The sequence below is a fragment of the Pteronotus mesoamericanus genome, unplaced genomic scaffold, assembly GCF_021234165.1.
Source record: "Pteronotus mesoamericanus isolate MK-2021 breed Mesoamerican mustached bat unplaced genomic scaffold, CSHL_Meso_final scaffold_118, whole genome shotgun sequence".
Classification (NCBI taxonomy): Eukaryota; Metazoa; Chordata; class Mammalia; order Chiroptera; family Mormoopidae; genus Pteronotus; species Pteronotus mesoamericanus.
This window is the reverse complement of record NW_026555301.1, coordinates 6,320,783-6,343,516: the sequence shown is the minus strand read 5'-3', so window position 1 is coordinate 6,343,516 and position 22,734 is coordinate 6,320,783. Positions and strand designations below refer to the sequence as shown.

Sequence of the window (22,734 nt, the reverse complement as noted above, 5' to 3'; positions counted from 1 at the left end):
TTTTCAAGCTCCTTTCCCTTTATTATGTGGAGCAATATTGGGACCATCTTTTGATCCTAAACATCCTCAGCAGCCCATGTTTACCACATCATAGCATTTCTTCTGAGTATATGGAGGAGTCTCAATGAAAAGGTTTCTGGTAAATTCCATTTCCTCAGACTTGTCACATTTGGATCAAGTCAGATTAACAGAGAGCTACAGTTTGGACAATAGCAGTCTGTCCACCTAACACTCCCATTCCCACTCCCATTTTAGTAGGAGCAGTTGGAATAGTATGTACTTGAACCCCACTACAAGCACGGTTGTTTGTACTGGTTGTGGTTTACCCTGTACTCGTCCTACTTTGGGACAGGTGACAAGAAACAGCTGTCTGCAACTTATAGCCCTGCTATCAAATAGTATATGACATCATACTATAAAATGGCTTTTTTAAGAGGACTCAAAAGATTGATTTCTTTCTTCAGAAAAAAACTGGTTTGTTTCTGTCTTAAGGATACCATGAATTAAGACACTAGTTGGTCTCCTTGTACTCTTGGCAGCTACAAACTCTGAGCTAATTTGTGGTCCAACTTTAGAATGGCATACAATTTCACTGCATGCAGCTTCAATATCAACCACACTCTTGATTTTTATCTTTCTACCACATTTCTCATTGTCCTGATATGCTCATTCATATTTTTATTTTGTTTATTATATTTCCAAATTGTCTCAACTCCCCTATTAACATGGTGAAAAATAAATGCATTTTTAAATTACAAAGAGAGAGAGAGAGAGAAGGGGGGAGAGAAGATGGCAGAGAAGTAGGTGGAAGCTGAGTCCATTTGCTCTTGTCCCTAACTGGGATACTTGGCTGATCTGAAAAATAAACTGATCATTCAACAGAATCTCAGCTGATACGAAGTTTGGAAGTCAACACGTACAGAAGACACTTCACAACAGGAAGTAAGGAGATATTATAGGTTGAAGGGAAAGTACCCCAGGTATGGCAGCTGCGGCCATGGAAAGCCCGGTCAGAAATCACAGATCTGTGGCTCCCTCCTCACACTGGAGCGGGGAGTGACTTGGATACACAAAGTTGGGAGATCCAGGCCACACACACACACACACACACACACACACACACACCAAGCAGCATACCCATAGCTACAGCAGCAAATGCTAACTGGGAGAGAGCCAGAGAAGGAAAGGGATTCTAGCTGCACCTGGGTCAGGCAGAGACAGGCCCTAGCTAGCTGTGATTGTGAGAGGCTTTTGGCCTTTTGGAGAGGTGTTGTGTGAGGAAAACCGGACAGTGACTCAGTGTTGCAGTTGGAGTGCTTGGAGAGACTTTTTAAAAAGGGAGCTGAGGCGTGCTGGACAGAGACCCCATGTGCACCTGCCCTGCCAGCAAGAAGAAAGGATTGTGGGCACAGTTTGCTCCCACTGAGTGCACCTGGGTAGAGAAATCAAAAAGATGCACAGCAAGGGGGTTTCTCAGCCACACCCCAGTGCAGCTAGAAGGCAAGAGGCTGTGCAGAGTGGAGAGTTTTGAACTGTGTCTGCTACAAAGTTAGTGAGCTGAGAACTGGACAGGTGGGAGTGGAGCACCTGAGATTACTTACAGCCAGACAGAGCCACTTTCCCTGGGGGAGATCAAACCTCTGTAAAGGGAAGGATGCACCCAGCTACCACCTTCTGCAGTAGTGCATATCCACAAAAGAAAGACAGAAAGAGAAACACCTAAAGGGCCCAGTTTGAACTTGTCTCAGGGAGACAAAATACACTGGTTCCTAGAGCCTTATTCCACTAAGCCAGCGAAGCAGGGAGATCAGAAATTGGTGCAGCAAGGGGGAATCAGGGTTCTGCCCAGCCTCAGCTTGCACACAGAGCTACTATCAGTACAAAGTAGGAAAGAGCTGACCCTTTTACACAGACTGGCCCTTCCCTTGAAACGGGCAGCTAATTCAGCAGAAACTGTACATTATTGGAAATAAGCTGGGACAGACCAAGACATGTGGTGCAGGGGCAGGGGAACACAGCCACAATTTTCCCAGAAGACTGAACAGTGCCCCCAAGGGGAGAACCAGAGACACCACCTTCCCAGTAGCTAAAGAGAGTAGAAACCCCCTCTCTAAAGGCAGGTGAAGGTAATACAGATGGTGCTGCCAGAGATTCAATGACTCATCCTGGAACTGTGAGCTGATAAAAAACCAGAGGTGGATCCAGAAAAAGAAGACAGAAGGCAAACACCAAATTCTTCTGAGATGAATTCCAGCTTGTTCCTCTTCAGAAGGGGAAGAGTCAAATCAAGGAAGATGTATAAAGGCTCCATGGACAAAGCCAAAGAGGGGAAGAATTGAGGGTGGGAAGTGAGGGTGGGTGGGGTAGGGAAAGTCGTTGTGGGAAAATGGAGACAAATGTATTGGAACAATTTTTAAAAAATTTTTTTAAAAGAATAAAAGGCAAAATTTGACCAAAGAAAAAAAAAGACTTTGCATTATTTTTTTCTTTCTCATAGACTTTTAAGGCTTTTTAGGCTTTTTCTTTTGCATCAATTGTATTCCAACTAATTCACTATTCTTTATCTTTTATTTCTTATTCTTTTTATTTAGATTTTTATATTAGTTTTGTTTTATTTTTAATTTAAATCTCACATTGTACCCTTCCGTTATCTTACTCCATTTTGCCTTCTTTCTGCACTGTTTTATTTTTGTTGTAAATCTTATTTCCCACATTATGCCTTGTTCCTATTCCTTACTTACTATTTTTCTTCCTTCTATCCTCTCAAAATCATTCTTCCTTATTTTAGTTAACTCTCATTTTTTCCCCCTTATAATATTTTTATTTTCATTACATCTTTATAAATTGGCTTCTTGGGTGTGGGTATTATGGTTATTGCTGTTCTTCTTCAACTGTATTCCTGTTTGTTCACTATCTTTTCTTTATTTCAAATCTCATAGGTTACTCTCCCCCATCTTACTCTACATTGCTTTCCTCCCACCTATGCTTATTTGAGTTTGGAATTTTATTTTTCCCTTTTTAGCCTGGATTCTATTCCTTATTCTCATTATTTCTCCTTCCTCTATCCTATCAAAATCACTTTTCCTTACTGTAGACATCTCATATTCTCTTCTCTTTCATATAATACCCTTATTCTCCTTCAACTTTTATTAATCTTTGCTCAGCTGTCACTGTTATTGACACTTTTGTGGGTTGTTTGCAATTTTGTGCTCTTTGGGTCACCATTTTTTAAATTTTATTTCAAATCTCATTTCATACTATTCCTTTTTCTTATTCCATTTTTTCATCCCTTTCCCTGTTTCACTTACATTTTAAATTTTATTTCCTCCCATTCTTCACTTTGTTTCTATTCCTTACCCTTATTTCGCCTCCCTCTTCACACTCAATCATTTTTCTCTCCTCTAGTCATCTCATATTCCCTTTTTACTATCTTATAATAATCTTAATTTCTATCCACCTTTATTAATCTTTGCTCAACTGCTGTTGATATTGCCGATGTAGTAAGGGGATATTTTTGCTGGTGGGGGTTTGGTTTTCTGGGTAATATTGCTTTGTTAACCAGCACCTGTACAACAGCATAAAAGACATGGCGGGGTTGTGATACCCAATCAGCCAGCCAGAGGGGAGAACCCAACAATGAATTACCCATCAATAATCAAAGCCCAAGTACAACACAAGAGCTCACATGAACTGAATAAAGGGCAACCCTATAGCATGCAGATCAGGAGATCAAAGAGATTGCACCACTGAGTTCCACAGAACTCCTACCACAGAATCCCCCCCCCCCCAAGAGACAGGAAGGCAAAAGAGAGCAACCTGAGACTCAGAAACAAAGAAAAAGGGTAACCTAAAGGGGAAGGCAAAGAAATAACTCCCACTAAGAAAAAAAGAGGAATCCCCAGAAGAAGAGCTAAATGAACTTGAGGCAAGCAATCTATCAGACATAACTTCCGAGTAATGTTTATAAGGATGCTCCCGGAACTCAGTACAACTACAAGGAACTTTATTGGAACTACAAGGAACTTAGTGAGAACTATAGCAACATGAAAAAAGACATAGAAACTATGAATAAAAACCAGAAATAAATGAAGTATACAATATCTGAAATGAAAAATACACTAGAAGGAATTAGAAGCAGGTTGGATGAAGCAGAGGACCAACAAGGTGAAAGAAATACCCAGATAGAGCAACAACAACAACAACAACAAACAATACTCAGAAAAAATAAGGATAGTTTAAGGGAGCTTCAGGACAACATGAAATGTAACAACATTCACATCATAGGAATATCAACAGTAGAGGAAAAGGAAGAAAGGATAGAAAAAGTGTTTGAGAAAATAGTGGCAAAAACTTTCATAGCTTTGTGAGGGAAAAAATCATGCAAGTTCAGGAAGCACAGAAGGTCCCAATCAAGAGGCACCTGAAAAAGCCTACTTCAAGCCACATCATAATAAAAATGGAAAATTTTTAAAAGACAGAGAATATTAAAGGCAGCATGGGAGAAAGAGCTGGTAACATACAAGGGAGCTCCAGTAAGGCTATCAGCTGATTTCTCAGCAGAAACACTAAGCCAGATGGGACTGGCATGAAATATCCCAAGTAATGAAAAGCAAGGACCTGTAGGTCCTTCTTTTCTCATTCTCAACAAGACTACTCTATCTATCAAAGCTCCCATTTAAAATGGAAGGCAAAAGAAAGCTTCCCAGACAAAAGAAGGCTAAAAGAATACATCTCTACCAGCCAGCACTGCAAGAGATGCTAAAAGGACTGTTATAAAAGGAGAGGGGGGGAGGGAGGGAGAGATAGAGAGAGAAACACAGGTATAGTAAAAATGGCAATGAATAAATACCTATCAATAATAACTTTACAGGTAAATGAATTAAGTGCTCCCATCAAAAGACATAGGCTAACTAAATGGATAACAAAGCATGATCTGCACATATGTTGTCTACAGGAAACCCACCTCAGGAAAAAATACATACAAAGACTGAAAGTGAAGAGATGAAAAAGAATATTCCAAGTAAATAGACACTAAAAGCTGGGGTAGCAATACTTATATCAAACAAAATAGGCTTCAAAACAGGTCACTAAAGAATACTTAAGGGAGTGGTCCAACAGAATGATATAACCCTTGTAAACATATATGCACCCAATATAGGAGCACCTAAATATATAAAGAAAATCTTGGAGGTCTTCAAAAAGATATTGACAATGACACAGTCATCAGAGGGGATTTTAACACCCCACTATCAACAATGGATAGATCTTTTAAACAAAGAATCAAAAAGAATATTGTGGCACACATACACATGCACACACACATGCACACTCACATATTTTCACACCAAAGGAGTAAAATATACTCTTCTCAAATGTACATGGAACATTTTCAAAGATAGACCACATGGTAGAATACAACACAAGCCTCAAACAAATTCAAGAAAATTGAGATCATATCAAGCATGCGCTCAGATCAAAATGGATTGAAACTAGAAATGAACCTCAAGGAAAAACTCAAAAACATTTAAAGACAAGGAGACTGATAACATGGTTTTAAGTAATGAATGGGTCACAAAGAAATCAAGGAAGGTATCAGAAACTATCAATAAACAATTGAAAATGAGCACAAAACAACCCAAAATCTATGGGACACAATGAAGGCATTACTGAGGGTGAAGTTCATAGCAATAGAGGACTACCTAAAGAAGACAGAAAAATCTCAAATAAACAACCTAATCCCACATCTGCAAGAACTAGAGGAAAAACAAGAAACAAAGCCCAGAGCAAGTAGAAGGAAGGAAATAATCAAGATCAGAGCAGAATTAAATGATATAGTCACTAAAAGAACAATTCAAAGGATCAATAAATCCAGGAGCTGGTTCTTTGAAAAGATACACAAAATTGACAAGCCTATAACCAGACTCATGAAGAAAAAAAAGAGCAGTCCCAAACAAATAAAATCAGAAATGAAAAGGGGAAGTTACAACTGATTCCACAGACATACAAAGGATTGTAAGAAACTACTATGAACAACTATATTCATAGTAGTTGTGCAAGAAATTGGACAACCTGGATGAAATGGACAAATTTCTAGAAACATACAGTCTTCTAAAAGTGAATGAAGAAGAAGCAGGCAGCCTGAATAGACCAATAACAACCAGTGAAATTGAAGCAGTAATAAAAAAAACTCTCAGCACACAAAAACTCTGGAACAGACGGATTCACAGGTAAATTTTACCATCCATTTAAGGAAGAACTAACTCCTATCATTCTCAAACTACTGCAAAATTCAAGAAGCGGGAAGACTCCAAAACTCTTTTTAGAAAGCCAGTATCATCCTAATCCCAAAACCAGATAAAAACAACAAAGAGAGAAAAATATAGGCCAATATTGCTGATGAACATAGATGCTAAAATCCTCAACAAAATATTGGCAATCAGGATTGAGCAATACATGAAAGATATCACTCACTATGATCGAATTGGATTCATCCCAGGGGTTCAAGGGTGGTACAATATTTGTGAATCAATAAACATAATACACCTTATAAGCAAAATGAAGGACAAAAGCCACATGATCATATCAACAGATGCTGAAAATATGTTTGATAAAATCCAGCACCCATTTATAATGAAAACATCCAGAAAAGTGGGACTAGAGGGAGCATACCTCAACATAATACAGGCCATATTTGAGAAACTTATAGTCAGCATTATACTCAATGGGCAAAACCTAAAAGTTTTCCTTCTCTTTAAGATCAGGAACAAGACAAGGTGTCTACTTTCACCACTGTTATGCAACATAGTATTGGAAGTGCTAGCCACAGTGATCAGACCAGAAAAAGAAATAAAAGACATCCAAATTGCAAAGGAGAAAATGCAACTATCATTATTCACAGATAACTAAATAGTATACACAGAAAACACAGAAGTCTCTGCCAAAAAATGACTTGACCTAATAAATGAATTTGGCAAAGTAGAAGGATACAAAGTCAATATTAAAAAATCGATGGCATTTTTGTACACTGACAATAAAATATCATAAAGATAAACTAGAAAAATTCCCATTTATTACAGCAACAAGAAAAATAAAGTACCCAAGAATGAATTTAATCAAGGAGATAAAAGTCCTGTATTCGGAAAACTACAGAACACTGAAGAAAAGAATTGAGAGATGCAAATAAATGGAAGCATATATCATGTCCATGGATCAGGAGAATTAACATCATTAAAATGTCCATACTACCCAAAGCAATCTATAGTTTTTTATTGTTTTTTTAAATTTTTATTTTATCTTATTTTTTTAAAATACATTTGTTTCTGAATCCCCCCCACCACTTTCCCTTGCCCCCTCCCTCCTTCCCTCCCTCAGCTCTTCCCCTTTGGTTTTGTCCATGAGTCCTTGCTATATGTTCCTTGACTTTTCCCTTCCCTTCCCTTTCCCTGCCCCCCCTCCTTTCCTCTTGTCTCTGTTAATTTCTTTTCATTTCAGTGTGGCTGGTCATATTTTCCTTGCATCTTTGTATTGTTGGTTAGGTTCCGCTTATAGGTGAGATCATATGGTATTTGTCTTTCACCCCCTGGCTTACTTCGCTTAGCATAATGCTCTCCAGTTCCATCCATACTGTCGCGAAGTTTAGTAGTTCTTTTTTTCTTTCCGCTGCATAGTATTCCATTCTGTCTATGTACCATAATTTTTTGATCCAATCATCTCCTGATGGGCATTTAGGTTGCTTCCAAAACTTGGCCATTGTAAATTGTGCTGCTATGAACATTGGGGTGCATAAGTTCTTTTGTATTGGTGTTTTGGTATTCTTAGGGTATAGTCCCAGCAGGGGAAACACTGGATCAAAAAGCAGTTCCATTTTCAGCTTTTTGAGGAAATTCCACACTGCTTTCCACAGTGGCTGCACCAGTCTGCATTCCCAAAAACAGTGGACTAGGGTTCCCTTTTCTTCACAGCCTCGCCAGCACCTGTTGTTTGTTGATCTGTTTATGATGGCCATTCTGACTGGTGTGAGGTGGTACCTCATGGTGGTTTTCATTTGCATTTCTCTGATGGCTAGTGATGCTGAGCATCCTTTCAAATGCCTCTGGGCCCTCTGTATCTCCTCCTTGGAAAAGCATCTGCCCAGGTCCTTTGCCCGTTTTTTTAATTGGATCATTTGTCTTCTTGGAGTGGAGTCGAGTGAGTTCTTTATATATCTTGGAGATCAAACCTCTATCTGATGTATCATTAGTGAATATATTTTCCCATATGGTTGGCTCCTTTTTCATTTTGCTGATGTTTTCTTTTGCCGTGCAGAAGCTTCTTATTTTGATGAGGTCCCACTTGTTTATTCTTTCCTTTATGTCCCTTGCTTTAGGGGACATATCGGTGAAAAAATTGCTGCGTGGGATATCTGAGAGTTTCCTGCCAATGTTCTCCTCTAGGACTTTGATGGTGTTGCGACTTGTATTTAAGTCTTTTATCCATCTTGAGTTTATTTTTGCGTATGGTGTCAGCTGATGATCCAATTTCAATTTTTTGCATGTAGCCGTCCAGCTCTCCCAACACCATTTGTTGAAGAGGCTATTATTGCTCCATTTTATGCTTCTGCCCCCTTTGTCAAATATTAGATGCCCATAGAGACCTGGGATTATATCTGGGCTTTCTATTCTTTTCCACTGGTCTATGGGTCTGTTCTTGTGCCAGTACCAGATTGTTTTGAGTATAGTGGCTTTGTAGTAGAGTTTGATGTCTGATATTGTGATCCCTCTACTTTGTGTTCTTTCCTCAAAATTGCTGAGGCTATTCAGGGTCGTTTATGGTTCCATATAAATTTTTGAAATGTCTGTTCTATTTCTGTGAAATACGTCATCGGTATCTTAATAGGGATTGCGTTGAATCTATAAATTGCTTTGGGTAGTATGGACATTTTGATGATATTAATTCTTCCAATCCATAAGCACGGTATATGCTTCCATTTATTTGTGTCTTCCTTAATTTCTTTTTTCAATGTTGTATAGTTTTCTGCATACAGGTCTTTTACGTCTTTGGTTAAATTTATGCCTAGGTACTTTATTTTTCTTCTTGCTATATCAAATCGTATTTTTTCTCTGACTTCTTCTTCTATAGCATTGCTGGTGTACAAAAATGCCTTTGATTTCTGAATGTTGCCTTTGTATCCTGCTGTTTTGCCAAATTCACTTATTAGGTTGAGGAGTTTTTTGGTAGAGTCTACAGGGTTCTCTATGTACACTATCATGTCATTTGCAAACAATGATAGTTTTACTTCCTCCTTTCCTATTTGGATGCCTTTTATCTCTTTCTCTTGTCTGACCGCTGTGGCTAGGACTTCCAATACAATGTTGAAAAGAAGCAGTGAGAGCGGACATCCTTGTGGTGTTCCCGATCTAGTGGGAAAGCTTTCAGTTTTTGCCCGTTGAGTATGATATTGGCTGTAGGTTTTTCATACATCGCCTTTATTACGTTGAGGAATGCCCCATTTCTTACCATTTTGCTGAGTGTTTTGATCATAAATGGGTGCTGTACCTTATCGAATGCTTTTTCTGCATCTATCGAGATGATCATGTGGTTTTTGTCTTTTCTTTTATTTATATGATGTATCACGTTTACTGATTTGCGTATATTGAACCATCCCTGCATCCCTGGGATGAATCCCACTTGATCACAGTGCATAATCTTTTGAATGTATTGCTGGATGCGGTTTGCCAATATTTTGTTGAGGATTTTAGCATCTACGTTCAACAGCGAAATTGGCCTGTAGTTTTCTTTCTTTGTAGGGTATTTTTCTGGTTTTGGGATCAGGGTGATGCTGGACTCATAAAAAGTCTGGGAGTCTTCCCTCCTCTTGGATTTTTTGGAATAGTCTGAGAAGGACAGGGGTTAGCTCTTCCTTAAATGTTTTGTAAAATTCTCCTGTGAAACCATCTGGCCCAGGGCTTTTGTGTGCCGGGAGTTTCTTGATTACTGCTTCAATTTCTCCCGCTGTTATTGGTCTGTTCAAGCTTTCTGTTTCTTTCTCCTTCAGTGTTGGGAGATTATACTTTCTCTTTTGTACCTGTGCTCCTCTCTCTTTCTTTTCCTTCATCTGCTTAAACCAGTCTCCTTAGCATATCTTGGAGTGCTGGTTTGGTAGAGATGTATTCTTTTAGCCTTCTTTTGTCTGGGAAACGCCGTATTTCCCCTTCTATTTTAATGGAGAGCCTAGCTGGGTAGAGCAGCCTTGGCTGTAGGCCCTTGCTTTTCATGGCTTGGAATATTTGTTGCCATTCCTTTCTGGCTTGTAGTGTTTCTGTTGAGAAGTCAGCTCCTAGGCGTATCGGGGCCCCCTTGTATGTTACTTTCTCCTTCTCCCTTGCTGCCTTGAGGATTCTCTCTTTGTCTTTGACAGTTGCCATTTTAATGATGATGTGTCTTGGAGTGGACCTCCTTGGGTCCTTCTTGAGTGGGGTCCTCTGTGCCTCCTGGATCCATGAGAGTCTTTCTCTCTTCAAATTAGGGAAATTTTCCATCATTACTTTTTTGAGGAGGTTCTCTATCCCTTGCTCCTCTTCTTCTTCTGGTATCCCTATTATATGGATATTATTGCGTTTCAGGTTGTCCTGCATTTCCCTAAATGCCTCTTCATTCTTTTTAAGTCATTTTTCCATTTCTTGTTCTTTCTGGGAGCTTCTTTCTACCTTATCCTCCATCTCACTGATTCGATCTTCAGCTTCATCCAGCCTTTTTTGGATTCCTTCTACTGTGTTCTTCAATTCAGAAATGGTATTCTTCATATCCTCTTGTGTCTTCTTGATAGTTTCTATGTCCTTTTCCAGGTTGATATAGTTTGCTGTAAGATCCTGATTGTTTCTCTGCAGTTTCTGCTCGTTATCTTTGAGTTGGCTGAGCTCATTGAGCTTCCTTAGAACCATTGTATTGAATTCAGTATCTGATAGTTCTCTTGCTTCTATTTCATTTAGCTCTCTCTGTGGGGAGTCCCCTTTTCCACTCATTTGGGGGGAACTTCTTTTTCTTCCCATTTTTGTGAGAGTCTGTTAAGTATTTTTGTCCTTTACTTTTCTTTCTGGGCCTGCCTCTGACGATGTCAGTTGTTGAACCTATAGGACCTTGGGTTGTTTGTTTGAGTCTTCCAGGAGTCTAATGTCTGTGTCTGACTCCTGCTTGGAGCAGCTCTGTGACCCCTTCGGTCAGGGTTGGGCTATTTTTTGGGATCTCTCTGCACTCTCCCGGGGGTCCTTGAGCGCGCTCTCAGCGCAGCAGGATCCCCCGCGTGCCTGGGCTCGCATGTGCTTGCCCCAGACCAGGGGGCTTACTCACAACCTCGGGTACTCATCTGGCCCCCCTGGCCGAGGAGCTCCACGGCACTGGTCAGTTTAGGGTCTTGTATTGTGTATTTTCCCTGCTTTTGGCTCTTTGGGTGTGTTCCTTGCCCTCGCCAAATGGGGACTATGGAAATGGGAGGCAGTCAGCTCCAGGACTCTTGGGTTAATCCTGTCTCTGGTCTCTCCTCCAGGGACTCTGGGCAGCTCTACTAATTTTGTGATCCGATCCACGATCGTGGGCGGGAGGGTCAATTTACGCCTGCCCTTGCCGCTCTGTGCACTCCCTCACAGGCTATATCGGTGCCAATCTGTGGGAGGCCTTGTCCGCCAGTGTAAGCGTTCGCCAGCCCATGCGGTCACACACACGCTTGCCAACGCTCGCTGGTCACTCGGCGTAAGTGTGCGCACCTGCACTGGGTGTTTTGGGGGTGTCTGTGTGTGCTTTTCAGCTTTTGGCTTTTTGGGGGTGTGGCCTCTTCCCACGCAATGGAGACTACAGTGAGAAGAAGGAGTCGGGAATCCCCCGTTCCTCCTCCCGTTCTTTCCCCAATGCCTCTGTTTGCAGATTCTCCTCAGGGCCCTCCGGGCAGTTCCCTGACCCCTTCGGCCAAGGACCCACCCCCTGTGTGGACTGTGTTTCAATCTCAGGCAGTCTGGTTCCTGCACGCCCATCTTCTGCCTCTTTAGGGTCGTGCCTTTCCAGCCCACAATGGAGACTACTGAACGGGGAGGGAGTTGGAACTCCCCGGTTCCTCCTCCCGTTCTTTCCCCAACGCCTCTGTCTGCAGTCTCTCCTCAAGGCTCTCCCAGCCAGTCTGCACTCAGCCCCGCAGCTCACACGCGTACAAGCTGTGTGGGGAGCGCACGAAAGGCAGGTTAATTGATTCCCTTATGCCTGAGCGAGATGGTAGCTGCAGAGTGGGAAGTGCATTATCACGCGGGCTCCACCGGCTGCCGTGTCAGTTCTCTTCACAAAGTTTTCCTCACCAGTCTTTTCCCAGGCACCAGCCCACCCTGTTGCCACCTCTACCCAGAGATCAAGGAGGGTGGCTGCCACTGCAACTTTTACGTTTGCCCTTTAAATGTCTCTTTGCATCCTCAGCCACCTGTCTCTGGCAAAGAGCACCCCTAAGCTTTTTGGGGTTGCGTTTTGTCTGTATTTTCTTGGCTTTAGCTGCTATAGTTTAGGGGTTCCTGTTTATGATTCAGACCCCGTTCTTCTCAGGGGAAGCTAACTGGCCGTTTCAATGTCCCTCTGGTGCCAGTGCCTGTGGGCACCCAGCCCACCCTCTTGAGCCTCCACCGCACTTCTCACACGTTGGGATGTGTGAGAGTAGAATCCTCTGTCCGCGGCACCCAGGTTCCTCTCCCACTATCGGTCCACTGCTTTCCAGGTGATTACTCCATTATTTAGTTGCAATTCCAGTTTGGTTTTGGGAGGAGGTCAGCGTGACTCCCATTCACCCCTCCACCATCTTCTCTCTCCCACAATCTATAGTTTTGATGCAATTCCTATTACAATACCAATGGCATATTACACAGATCTAGAAAAAATATTTCAAAAATTTAAATGATACAAATAAGACCCCAAATAGCCTAGCAATCTTGAGAAAGAAGAACTAAGTAAGAGGGATCACAATATCTGATACAAAACTATACTACACAGCCACTGTAATCAAAACAGTCTGGCACTGGCATAAAAATAGACATATAGATCAATGGAACAGAATAGAGAGCTCAGAAATAAACCCATGTTTCTATAGTCAATTGATAATTTCCAAACGAGCAGGAACATACAGTGGAGTAAAGATAACCTCTTCAATAAATTGTGTTTGGAGATCTGGACAGGTACATGCAAAAAAATTAAAACTAGACCACCAACCTATACCATACACTAGAATAAACTCCAGGTGGATAAAAGACTTATATATAAGTTGTGACACTATAAACATCCTAGAGGAAAACACAGGCAGGAAAATTTCAGATATCTCAAGCAGCAATAGTTTTGCCAATATATCTCCCAGGACAAGGGAAATAAAGGAAAAAATAAACAAATGTGGTTATATCAAAATTAAAAGCTTCTGCATGGCTAAAGAACCGATCATCAAAATGAAAGGGAATTGACTATATGGGAGAACACATTTGCCAATGATACATTGGACAAGGGCTTCATTTCCAAAATATTTAAAGAACTCATACAATTCAACACCAGGAAGACAAATAATCCAATTAAAAATGATCAAAGAACCTGAATAGACGCTTCTCCAAGGAAATCATACAGAGGGCCCATAGGCATATGAAAAGGTGCTCAACATCACTAGCCATCAGAGAGATGCAAATTAAAACCACAATGAGATATCACTTCACACCTACAATGGCTGTCAGAAATCAACTAACAACAAGTGCTGCCAATGACGTGGAGAAAAGGGAACCCTAGTGCACTGTTGGTGGGAATGCAGACTGGTGCAGTCAGCATGGAAAACAATATGGAATTTCCTCAAAATACTAAAAATTAAACTGCCTTTTGATTCCACTGCTGGGAATATACCCTAAGAATCCCAAATCACCAATTCAAAAGAGTTTATGTAACCCTATGTTCATAGTGGTGCTATATACAATAACCAAATGCTGGAAACAGCACAGGTGCCCATCAGTAAATGAGTAGAGGAAAAGACTATGGTACATTTAGACAATGGAATACTATGCAGCAGAAAAAAAGAATGAACTCCTACCTTTTGCAAAAGCATAGATGGAACCAGAGAATATTTTGCTAAGTGAAATAAGCTAGTTAGTGAAAGACAAATACCATATGATGTCATGTATAAGAGGACTCTAATGAACAAAATAAACTAAAGAACAACACAGAACCACAGGTCTGGAAACATGGACAGACTGACTGTGACCAGAGATGTAGGGGGAGGATGATAATGGTGGAAAGAAGGGGAAGGGTCTAGTCAAAGAACATGTATGAATGGCCCATGAACATGGAGTACAGTGTGAGAATTGACTGCTGGAGTGGGAGGGTGGAGTGAGCAGAAGAGGACAGAGGGGAAAATTTGGGACATCTTACAATACAGTAACAATAAAAATGATTAAAAATTTTACGAAGAGAATGGTAAAGGGTTATTTTTCCCCTGTCATAGTCTGCTGACAAGTTTCCTCAGTTGATATGTGTCTCCATGATGTTGGGGATTTAGACTTCTTCCCTCATGTGCTACTCCATCCCTTCCCCCACCCTAGGCACTGTCACATCCACATGGTTGGAAAATGCTCACCACTGTGTCCACTGGGTTTGCTCTGAGCCAGCCCAAGGAGAGGAAAAGAGGGAGAGTAACAGTTGACTCCTCCCTTAAAGGGCATCTGGAAGTGGTCATGTCACTGCCAATCAAATTCTGTCCATTTGACTGGTTTCCATGACCACTGCCTACTTGCAAAAGAGGCTGGGGATTGGGGCTTTTGGAGGGCAGCCATGTGCTCAAACACCCCCAAGTTAAAAATTTGGGGTTTCTATGACTTCAGAAAGGAGGCAAAGGAAATGGGGAATTAACAGTCTTACAATCCTTACTGTGAGATAATAGGAAATATATATTATTCTCTGCCTCTTGTTCCAGGCACAGAACCGAAACCCTTGTAATTTTCTAAGTGATAGAGCACTAGGTGCATCTTTTGTTGTAATGAGGTGACTCTGAGGGAGCTCATAGATCATTCCTGGATGAGAAATAGTCACCCAAAAGGCCAACCCATGATTAAAAGCTTAGAATTTTCAGCCTCACACCCATACCCACTTTTCCAGAGAGGCAGGAGGGAGTGGAAATTGAGTTCATAATTGATTGTGCCTACTTGTGGAAGCCTCCATAAAATCTGTAACACAGAGTTCAGAGATTCCAGATTGGCAAACAAATCCACACCAGGACAGAGGTTCCTGTACTCAGGACTTGCCCAGACGTCACCCTATATATCTCTTCATCTGGTTGTTCATCTGTATCCTTATTATATTCATTATTACCAGTATATAATAAGCTGGCAAACGTAAGTATGTGTTTCCCTGAGTTCTGTGAGCTGCTCCAGTAAAAACTGAACCTAAGAAGGTCATAGGAGCTTTCAATTTATAGCTAAATTGGATAAAAGTTGGACATAGCCTGGGGACCTAGTAATTCACATCTTCAGATTGACATCTGAAGTAGGGTGGGAGCAGTCTTGTGGGACTGAGCTTTAACGTGTAGGACCTGATGCTATCTTCAGGCAGGCGGTGTCAGAATTGAGTAAATCATAGGACATTCAGTTGGTGTTGCAGCAAATTGCTTGATATGAGAAAAACTCTCACTCATTTGGTGACCAGAAGTGCAAGAAGTGAAGTATTCTATGTAGAAGTGAACAAGTCACAAAGGCGAGAAATACATAAAAGAGAAAAACTTAGTAGTTTCTTATTATACTTTTTTTTATTCTTACTGAAAAAAATGCCAAACTTTTATTATACTTTCTTTATATTTTCAGGAAAAACCTCAGAGGGGGAAAACTAGGAGCCTAATCTTGTATGTCTAAACCACAGGTCTCAAGTAGAGCTTTTGTGGGTGACCTGGCTAAAACCAAGGTTTATGGGTGCATCCAAAGAGAGGTTTTTCCTGGCTTGATTTGGGTTTGAATAGGCCTGTGCTCAAGGTGTTGCCTGCTCTTCTCCTGTAAAGGGCTGTTTGCAGGGAAGGCAGGGCTGACCCTTGTGAATGCTTAACATTGGGAAGAGCTGAAAGGACCAGCTGAGGCCAGTTGCATTAGCCTGAACTACAGTGTTGATGCTGTGGCTCTAGAGGTGATTTGAAGCAGAACAATGTCGATCCAAGAAAGGGCAGATGTGGGACTTGTCTGTGTTTAGGCAGGTCCACAACTCCCTTGAGCATTGCCCTAGTCTGAAATGCCAGTATGGGGCAATGGCCCCATGGTGATTCCGGGGCCACCTCCCACTGCCGTGTCCTCTAATCAGTGGTCAACAGGCCTTTTTTTGCCCTGGGGAGGCTCCCACAAAAGGGCACATTTGGTGATGGAGTTGGGTTGCATCAAAGTCTGAGCTTCTTCAGCCCTTCCTGCTTTCTCCCCTTTGTGTCCGTCAATGAAGGGGGGCGGGAGGGAGATTACCCCCCAAACCTCTCGAACTCTTAACTCCTCTTCAGCACCCACTTTCTGAGGCTAGATCTAACACACACCCATTTCTCACTTCTGTATCTCTCCCCAGGGCAACTGGATTTCCAGGGCCCCAAAACCTCACTTGTGTGCCAGAACTTGCAGGGCCACCCAGGGCACACCCAGATGGGCAGGAAAGACACATGGAGTGCTGGTTACTGCTGGTCAGGACATTTTTTAACCCTGGGGACACTTTCTCACCCAGCCAAATGTCACTCTGATTGGATTGGGGTTGTTAGGGTTGGGATCCTGGACAGGGACAGGGATTGTAGGCAGGAGGCTTCCACTGGCCACTTTAGGGGGAGGAGCTGTGCACCTAGGCAGGGGTGAGAAGGACAATCAGGTTGCCAGGCCGGGAGTGGGGAACAGGTCAGGTTGTGGAAGGTGAGATGAAGGCTTTCTTCTCATGAGACCTTTCTTCAGTACTCAAAAGTAACTGTCTTGACCCTCAGGTACTCATTCAGGGCTGCCTCTCCTGCAAGACAACATATGTAATTGGAACCATCTCCATCATAGCTGCCCCTGCATTCATATTATCTCATGGACCCCTGTAGCAAGTGAGTGGGGTCAACTCTGACTCAGCCTGTCACAGGTGAGAAACCAACAGTCAGTGGATCAGCCATTAATCAGTGAGTTGGGGGGCCAGGATTCCAACAGGAATATAGAACCAACCGGCGGCCACTGTTCCAGAGACTTTCCCAGATCCAACCACCTGCACCTAAGGAAGGGTGGCTTTATCAGCTCCAGAGCAGCTGAGAGGCTCTCTTGGAGCCTTCCTGTTACCCAGATGTTCCAGCTTCTCCTTACTGCTGCCTGCCAGCTAATTCCAGCTCAAATTGTGACTGGGAAGAGGAGTGCTTCAAGGGTCCCTGGGATCTTTGGAACTTGGTTGTGCTATGTGATCAGTATGTTTCAGCCCCACAACCAGCACAAAGGGCCTGTGTCTGCCTGGCAACTCCCCTACCTGCTGTGTAGTGTTGGGGCTGGCCCCAGGAACCATGCTGCTGCCCACCCTGTCCTCACCACCAGCTGAGGCCCATTGAGGTCTCTGGCCCATCCCAGGTAGGATATTTGGAAGGCCGGGTTTGTGGACAAAGTACACAGGGAACAGTGGGAGGAGGGCCTGGGGTAACTTGGAGTGGGGCAGACTCATAAGTGACAGAGGTAATATCCTGGGTACCTACGGCCTTTCTGGATGGTTGTGGTCCTCTTGGATTTCCATGGAGGATACCAGGAAAGTAGCCCAGGGGAGGCAAGGGCACAGCCGGCAGAAGTGTCCAGCATGCATGTGTGTGCACATGTGTGCATGTGCATGTGTGTGCATGCATGTGTATACACATGCACCCTGCTTCAGCATGCAGAGTGTCTGTAGACAGCAAGGATTTAGGGGGTATAGTTGGGCCATTTTCACAAGAGCCTTTGGAGCTTTCCTCAGAGTTTCAAAGGTGGCAGGAAAGAGAAATAAAACAGTGACTGTCTTGGTTCCAGCCTCAGCCTGAATCTCCCTGAGAACTCAGGGGAGGCCTGAAGGGATGGAGGCTTTTAAGAAACAGTATGCTGCTCTCTCATACCTTTTGTTTCCTGCCAAGCTTGGCATCAGAGCTGTGATTCCCAATGGGAGCTATTCCCCAGCTGCTGGCTTCTGGAGTGGCAGGATGGGGGAAATATGACTCACCCTAAGTCATGCAGCAGCACGGGGAAAGAGGATTGAGTGTTGAAGCAGAACTCCCCTTTCCGGGCAGGAAGGTCAGGCTGGGCTTGCATTTGGCTTGCCATCTAGGTGACCTTGTCTCTACATTAGGGACTCACACTGCCCCAGTGGGAACACTTGGATCCATGAATTCCCCCTCTCCTTGAGGATGAAGCCTGAGGCCTGACTGTGGCCCCAGGGTCCCTCGATCTGGCCTCTGCCTGCCTCTTAAGCATGTTCTCTTCCTGTCCTACTCATCCTGTATCCATATAAGCCTCTCTCTACAGTTCCAAGACCAAAGTTGGTTCCCTCAGGACCTGCCATCCCCTCTTCCGAGAACACACACCCTCAGGTCTTCATGGCTGGCTCCTCCCACTACTGCAGGCTCGGGGCAAGTGCTGTCTCCTGAGAAAGGCCCTCCGTAGTCCCTGGCTAAAGTCACCTTCCCAGTCTCCATTCCCGGATTACTTTGTCTTGTCTGCTTTCTAGCATTCCTCACTTTCTAGAAGGATCGTGTTTATTGCCTTAATTACAACTTGTCCCTTCTCAGTAAGAAGTGAGCACCAACAACCATCTTTTCAATGTTATAACTCTGGCTCCTGGGATAGGGCCTGACACCCAGTGGCCTCTGACAGATGTTTAGGATTAGGTTACCTAGGTCTTTGCCAAATCCAGATTGCTTGAACCCTCCGAAGGGAGCGGCCACGTCAGTCTTGTTGTATGTGTTGATAAACACGGTGCCTGCCTCCAGCTTCTCACTGACATACAGGGCCTTGCTGATGTCCCTGGTGAAGACACCAGAAGCCAGGCCAAATTCTGTGGCATTGGCCCGAGACAGCACAGTGTCCACATCACTGCAGGGAAAATCCAGGAAAAATTTAGTGAAGGAGTATTGGGGAATATGGAATTCATGGAGACCTGCATCCTCTCCCCCAAAGGGGAGCCCACACCCATCCAAGCTTCCCATCACTCAGGACCTTCTGAGGAGAAATGTGCCAGGCCTACAGCAAGACTGGAGGAGACAGGGTAATAGAAAAAGACAAAGTTAAAGAGAGGAAGAAGAGCAGAGTCAAATTTGCACACAGTCAGCCACAAGGACCCTTCAGGTCATCAAAGATGAGCCCCTCACTTTAAAGATAGTGAGACAGGAGCCCAAAGGAGGTAGGTGGGGCCCCTACCACACATGTATTGAGTAGTCCCCAGGGAGCCATACTGAGGTGTCCCTTGAAGGCTTAGCACAATATTTGCTTGGTAGATAGCAGAAAAGCATCTTATTCTAATACAATCAGAATGTGATGATAATTGGTAATTTTTGGACAGTTGGAAGTACAGTGTATTAGGAGAAGGTGCCATTTCATAACCTATTCAAAGACTCTATTCTGAAAAATAATAAAAGAACTTGTGGTAGTTCAAATATTGCCACAGAGTCCAATCCCTCTCCCTTTAAACCCAGGCTAGCCTTAGTGACTTGCTAGGCCAATGGGACACGGTAAAAATTAGGTTCTGGGATTTCTGAGATTGATCAGTGAATCTTGAGGAGACTTGAAGCTTCCCCCCATCCTCTGTGTGGGAATCAGGTATGGAGCAGAGGCCCTGAGGCTGCCATTGTTGGAGAGGGGAAGCCTGCAGGGAGGCCCAGAGCCCACGCAAAGAAAACCACTCCAGGCATTGTTGCTGAGGCCCAGACATGGCACAGAACAGTGGTGGTCAGCCCTATCAACCCCTTACCAAATTGCAGATTCATAAATGAAATAAATAGCTGTTGCTATTTCAAGCCACTGAGGTTTGGGGTGTGGGGAGGTTATTACATAGCAGTAGATAATTATAACACACCATGAGAGACATCCAAAGGTTCAGAGAATGTTCACACTGTGACCCAAAGCCCTGCCAGTCCCCTAGGGCTCTCCTTACTTCAGTGGTTGACGAGGACTCAGCAGGCAGGCAGGCAGGCAGCATCCACTGCCTACAACCTGTCTGAGTTCTCCTCCTACCCTCACATGTGAAGAACTCTGTAATGCAAGGCAAAAAATCAAGTTCTTGAGAGATATAAGCAGATTCCCTACCCGCTGGCAAACCGAGAGATGATCATGACAGGTCCAAAGGACTCTTCTTTGGCTATGAACATGTGGTCTTCCACGTCTGTGAAAACAGTTGGCTCGAAAAAGAAACCTGTGTGGGAGACAGAGGCCCATGACATGGGAGAAGACCTTCCTCCAGTAGTCTAGCCTCTCCCCATCCAGGCTGGGTCCCACCAGCCACTGCATGGACATTCCACTCTGCAGTGCTATTTGTGATATCTGTATGGTGGACACCACATTCTGTGGGTGGCTTTCCTGCCCTAGACAGATGACTTCATGTGAGTTTCACAACCCTTTCAGCTAAATGCTGCTGAGGAAAATGAGGCTTAGAGTTAATCTATGATAGAGCTGACATTTGCATCCAAGTCTGTCCAAGGCCAGCATCAAGGCTCAAGACTATGACAAAGACTTGGGTGTTTCTAGTGACATTGAACCTGAAAACATATCCAATTCTTTGGCTAGTGCAGCCTCCCAGGTAGGTCTCCATTGATCCCAGTGAAATAGCCAGGGTTAGGGAGAGGCTTTGGACACTGGTCCTTACAGACAAGACCTTCCAAGGCCGACCTTCCTTCTTCTTCCTGGCACCTCAGTGTGGACACTGACTCCCTAGGTGCACGGTTAAGTGCACTTGACCAAGATACAGTCTTATGCTCTTCTGTCAACATGGATCCACCACCTACTCAGGTCCCAGAAATTCTGCTCCCTCCTCTTGCCCTTCAGGTCAGGTGGTTGTGGTGGTGAAGGTTTCCCACTGTTCATGGTTCCTGGGTGCTGCACCCCCAAACTGCTCTTTGAACAGTGCCATCGTGTCTTTCTCTCATATCAACACCAGAGCTCTGGCCTCCGGGAATTCTCAGTAGGGGAATTCCCAGCCTCTGGGACAACTTCGAGAGGTCCAACATTCACATCTTAGGGATGCTGGAAGGAGAAGAGAACTAGCAAGGAATTGGAAATCTACTTGAAAAAATAATGGAAGAAAACGTCCTTAATTTGGTGAAGGAAAAAGCTATGCAAGTCCAGGAAGCACAGAGTCTCAATCAAGTTGGACCCTAAGAGGACCACACCAAGACACATCATAAATAAAATATCAAGGGTTAAAGATAAAGAGAAAATGTTACTAGCAGCAAGAGAAAAGTAAAGAGTTACCTACAAAGGAATTACCATAAAACCATCAGCCTTTTCTCAAAAGAAATTTTGCAGGAAAGAAGGAGCTGGGAAGAAGTATTCAAAGTCATGAAAGGCAAGGACTTACATCCAAGATTACTCTATCCAGCAAAGATATCATTTAGAATGGAAGAGTAGATAAAGTGCTTCCCAGACAAGGTAAAGTTAAGGAATTTATCATCACCAAGCCACTATTACATAAAATATTAAGGGAATTATTTAAGAAAAAGAAGAGAATCAAAACTATGAACAGTAAAATGACAACAAACTCACAACTATCAACAACTGAATCTAAAAAATTAAAACAAAAACAAACTAAGCAAACAACTAGAACAGGAACAGAATTGTAGGTCTGGAAATTGTTTGGAGGGTTATCAGCTGGGAGGGTAAAAGGGAAGACATGGGGGAATGGTGCAGGGATCAAGAAGCATCATTGGTGGGGACAAAATAGACAGGGGGAGGTTAAGAATTGCATAGGAAATGGAGAAACCAAAGAACTTACACTCATTACCCATGGGCATGAACTAAAGATGGGATATCTAAAAGGAAGGAGGGTACCAGGCAGAGGGTGGGAAAGGAAAAATAATCAGGACAACTGTAACAGCATAATCAATATAATATACTTTAAAAAAATTCTCCTTCGCTCCATCAAATTCACTCAGGCTTAGTGGAGGCTAAGTTCTGACACGAGGGACCTAATAGTATAGAGGAGACACATGGCTCCTGTCCAATTGGAGCAGGCACTCTAATGGGGAAGCAGCTCAAATAGTCTATACCTGTGGCTCCAGCACCTCTGGCTCTGCTGACTTCCTCAAATGGAAGATTCTACAGATGCAGGTGTGTGTGTGTCTAGGTTCAGGCTGGATTTGGGGATACTATGATGATGTGATGTATTTGGTACCCTTTGAGTCTGAAGGGTCTAGGGGACATGCAGGTGGAGGTGTTCAGGTGGTTAGGAGTTCTGAGTGAGAAGGAGCCTGGAGACAAATATTTGGGAGGATCTGAGCCATTGCAGAGACTGAGATCTTCTAGGGAAAGTGTCTAACATGAGAAGTGCTTCAAACTCAGGACAGACATGGGGATATATCTACATTTAAGGGACGGGTGGAGAGGGAGCTTCCAGCAAAGAACAACTGCCAGGAAGTAATGGCCAAATATAGGAAAACCATCAAGTGCAGGGTTATGGAACCCTCCATGGGAGGAAAGGATGTCTAGGATGCAGTGATGTTAGTGGCAAGTCAGAGTCCACTACAATATGGATTAAACTGGCACTGACTATGCTTTCAGCTCTTGTGCC

At 43.2% G+C, this 22,734-nt stretch overlaps 1 protein-coding gene across 1 annotated transcript in view; it reads right to left on the bottom strand.

The window, feature by feature from the left end:
• Positions 1-16,332: 16,332 nt before the first annotated feature.
• ALDH1L1 (aldehyde dehydrogenase 1 family member L1) overlaps positions 16,333-22,734 on the bottom strand; it is an 86,710-nt gene continuing 80,308 nt past the window's right edge. Inside the window, exons 21-23 of the mRNA XM_054587307.1 lie at positions 20,259-20,364; positions 18,850-19,049; positions 16,333-16,980 (exon numbers count right to left, since the gene is read on the bottom strand). Coding sequence (XP_054443282.1) covers positions 16,925-16,980; positions 18,850-19,049; positions 20,259-20,364 — 362 coding nt within the window. The 3' untranslated portion in view covers positions 16,333-16,924. The remainder of the gene's footprint in view (positions 16,981-18,849; positions 19,050-20,258; positions 20,365-22,734) is intronic.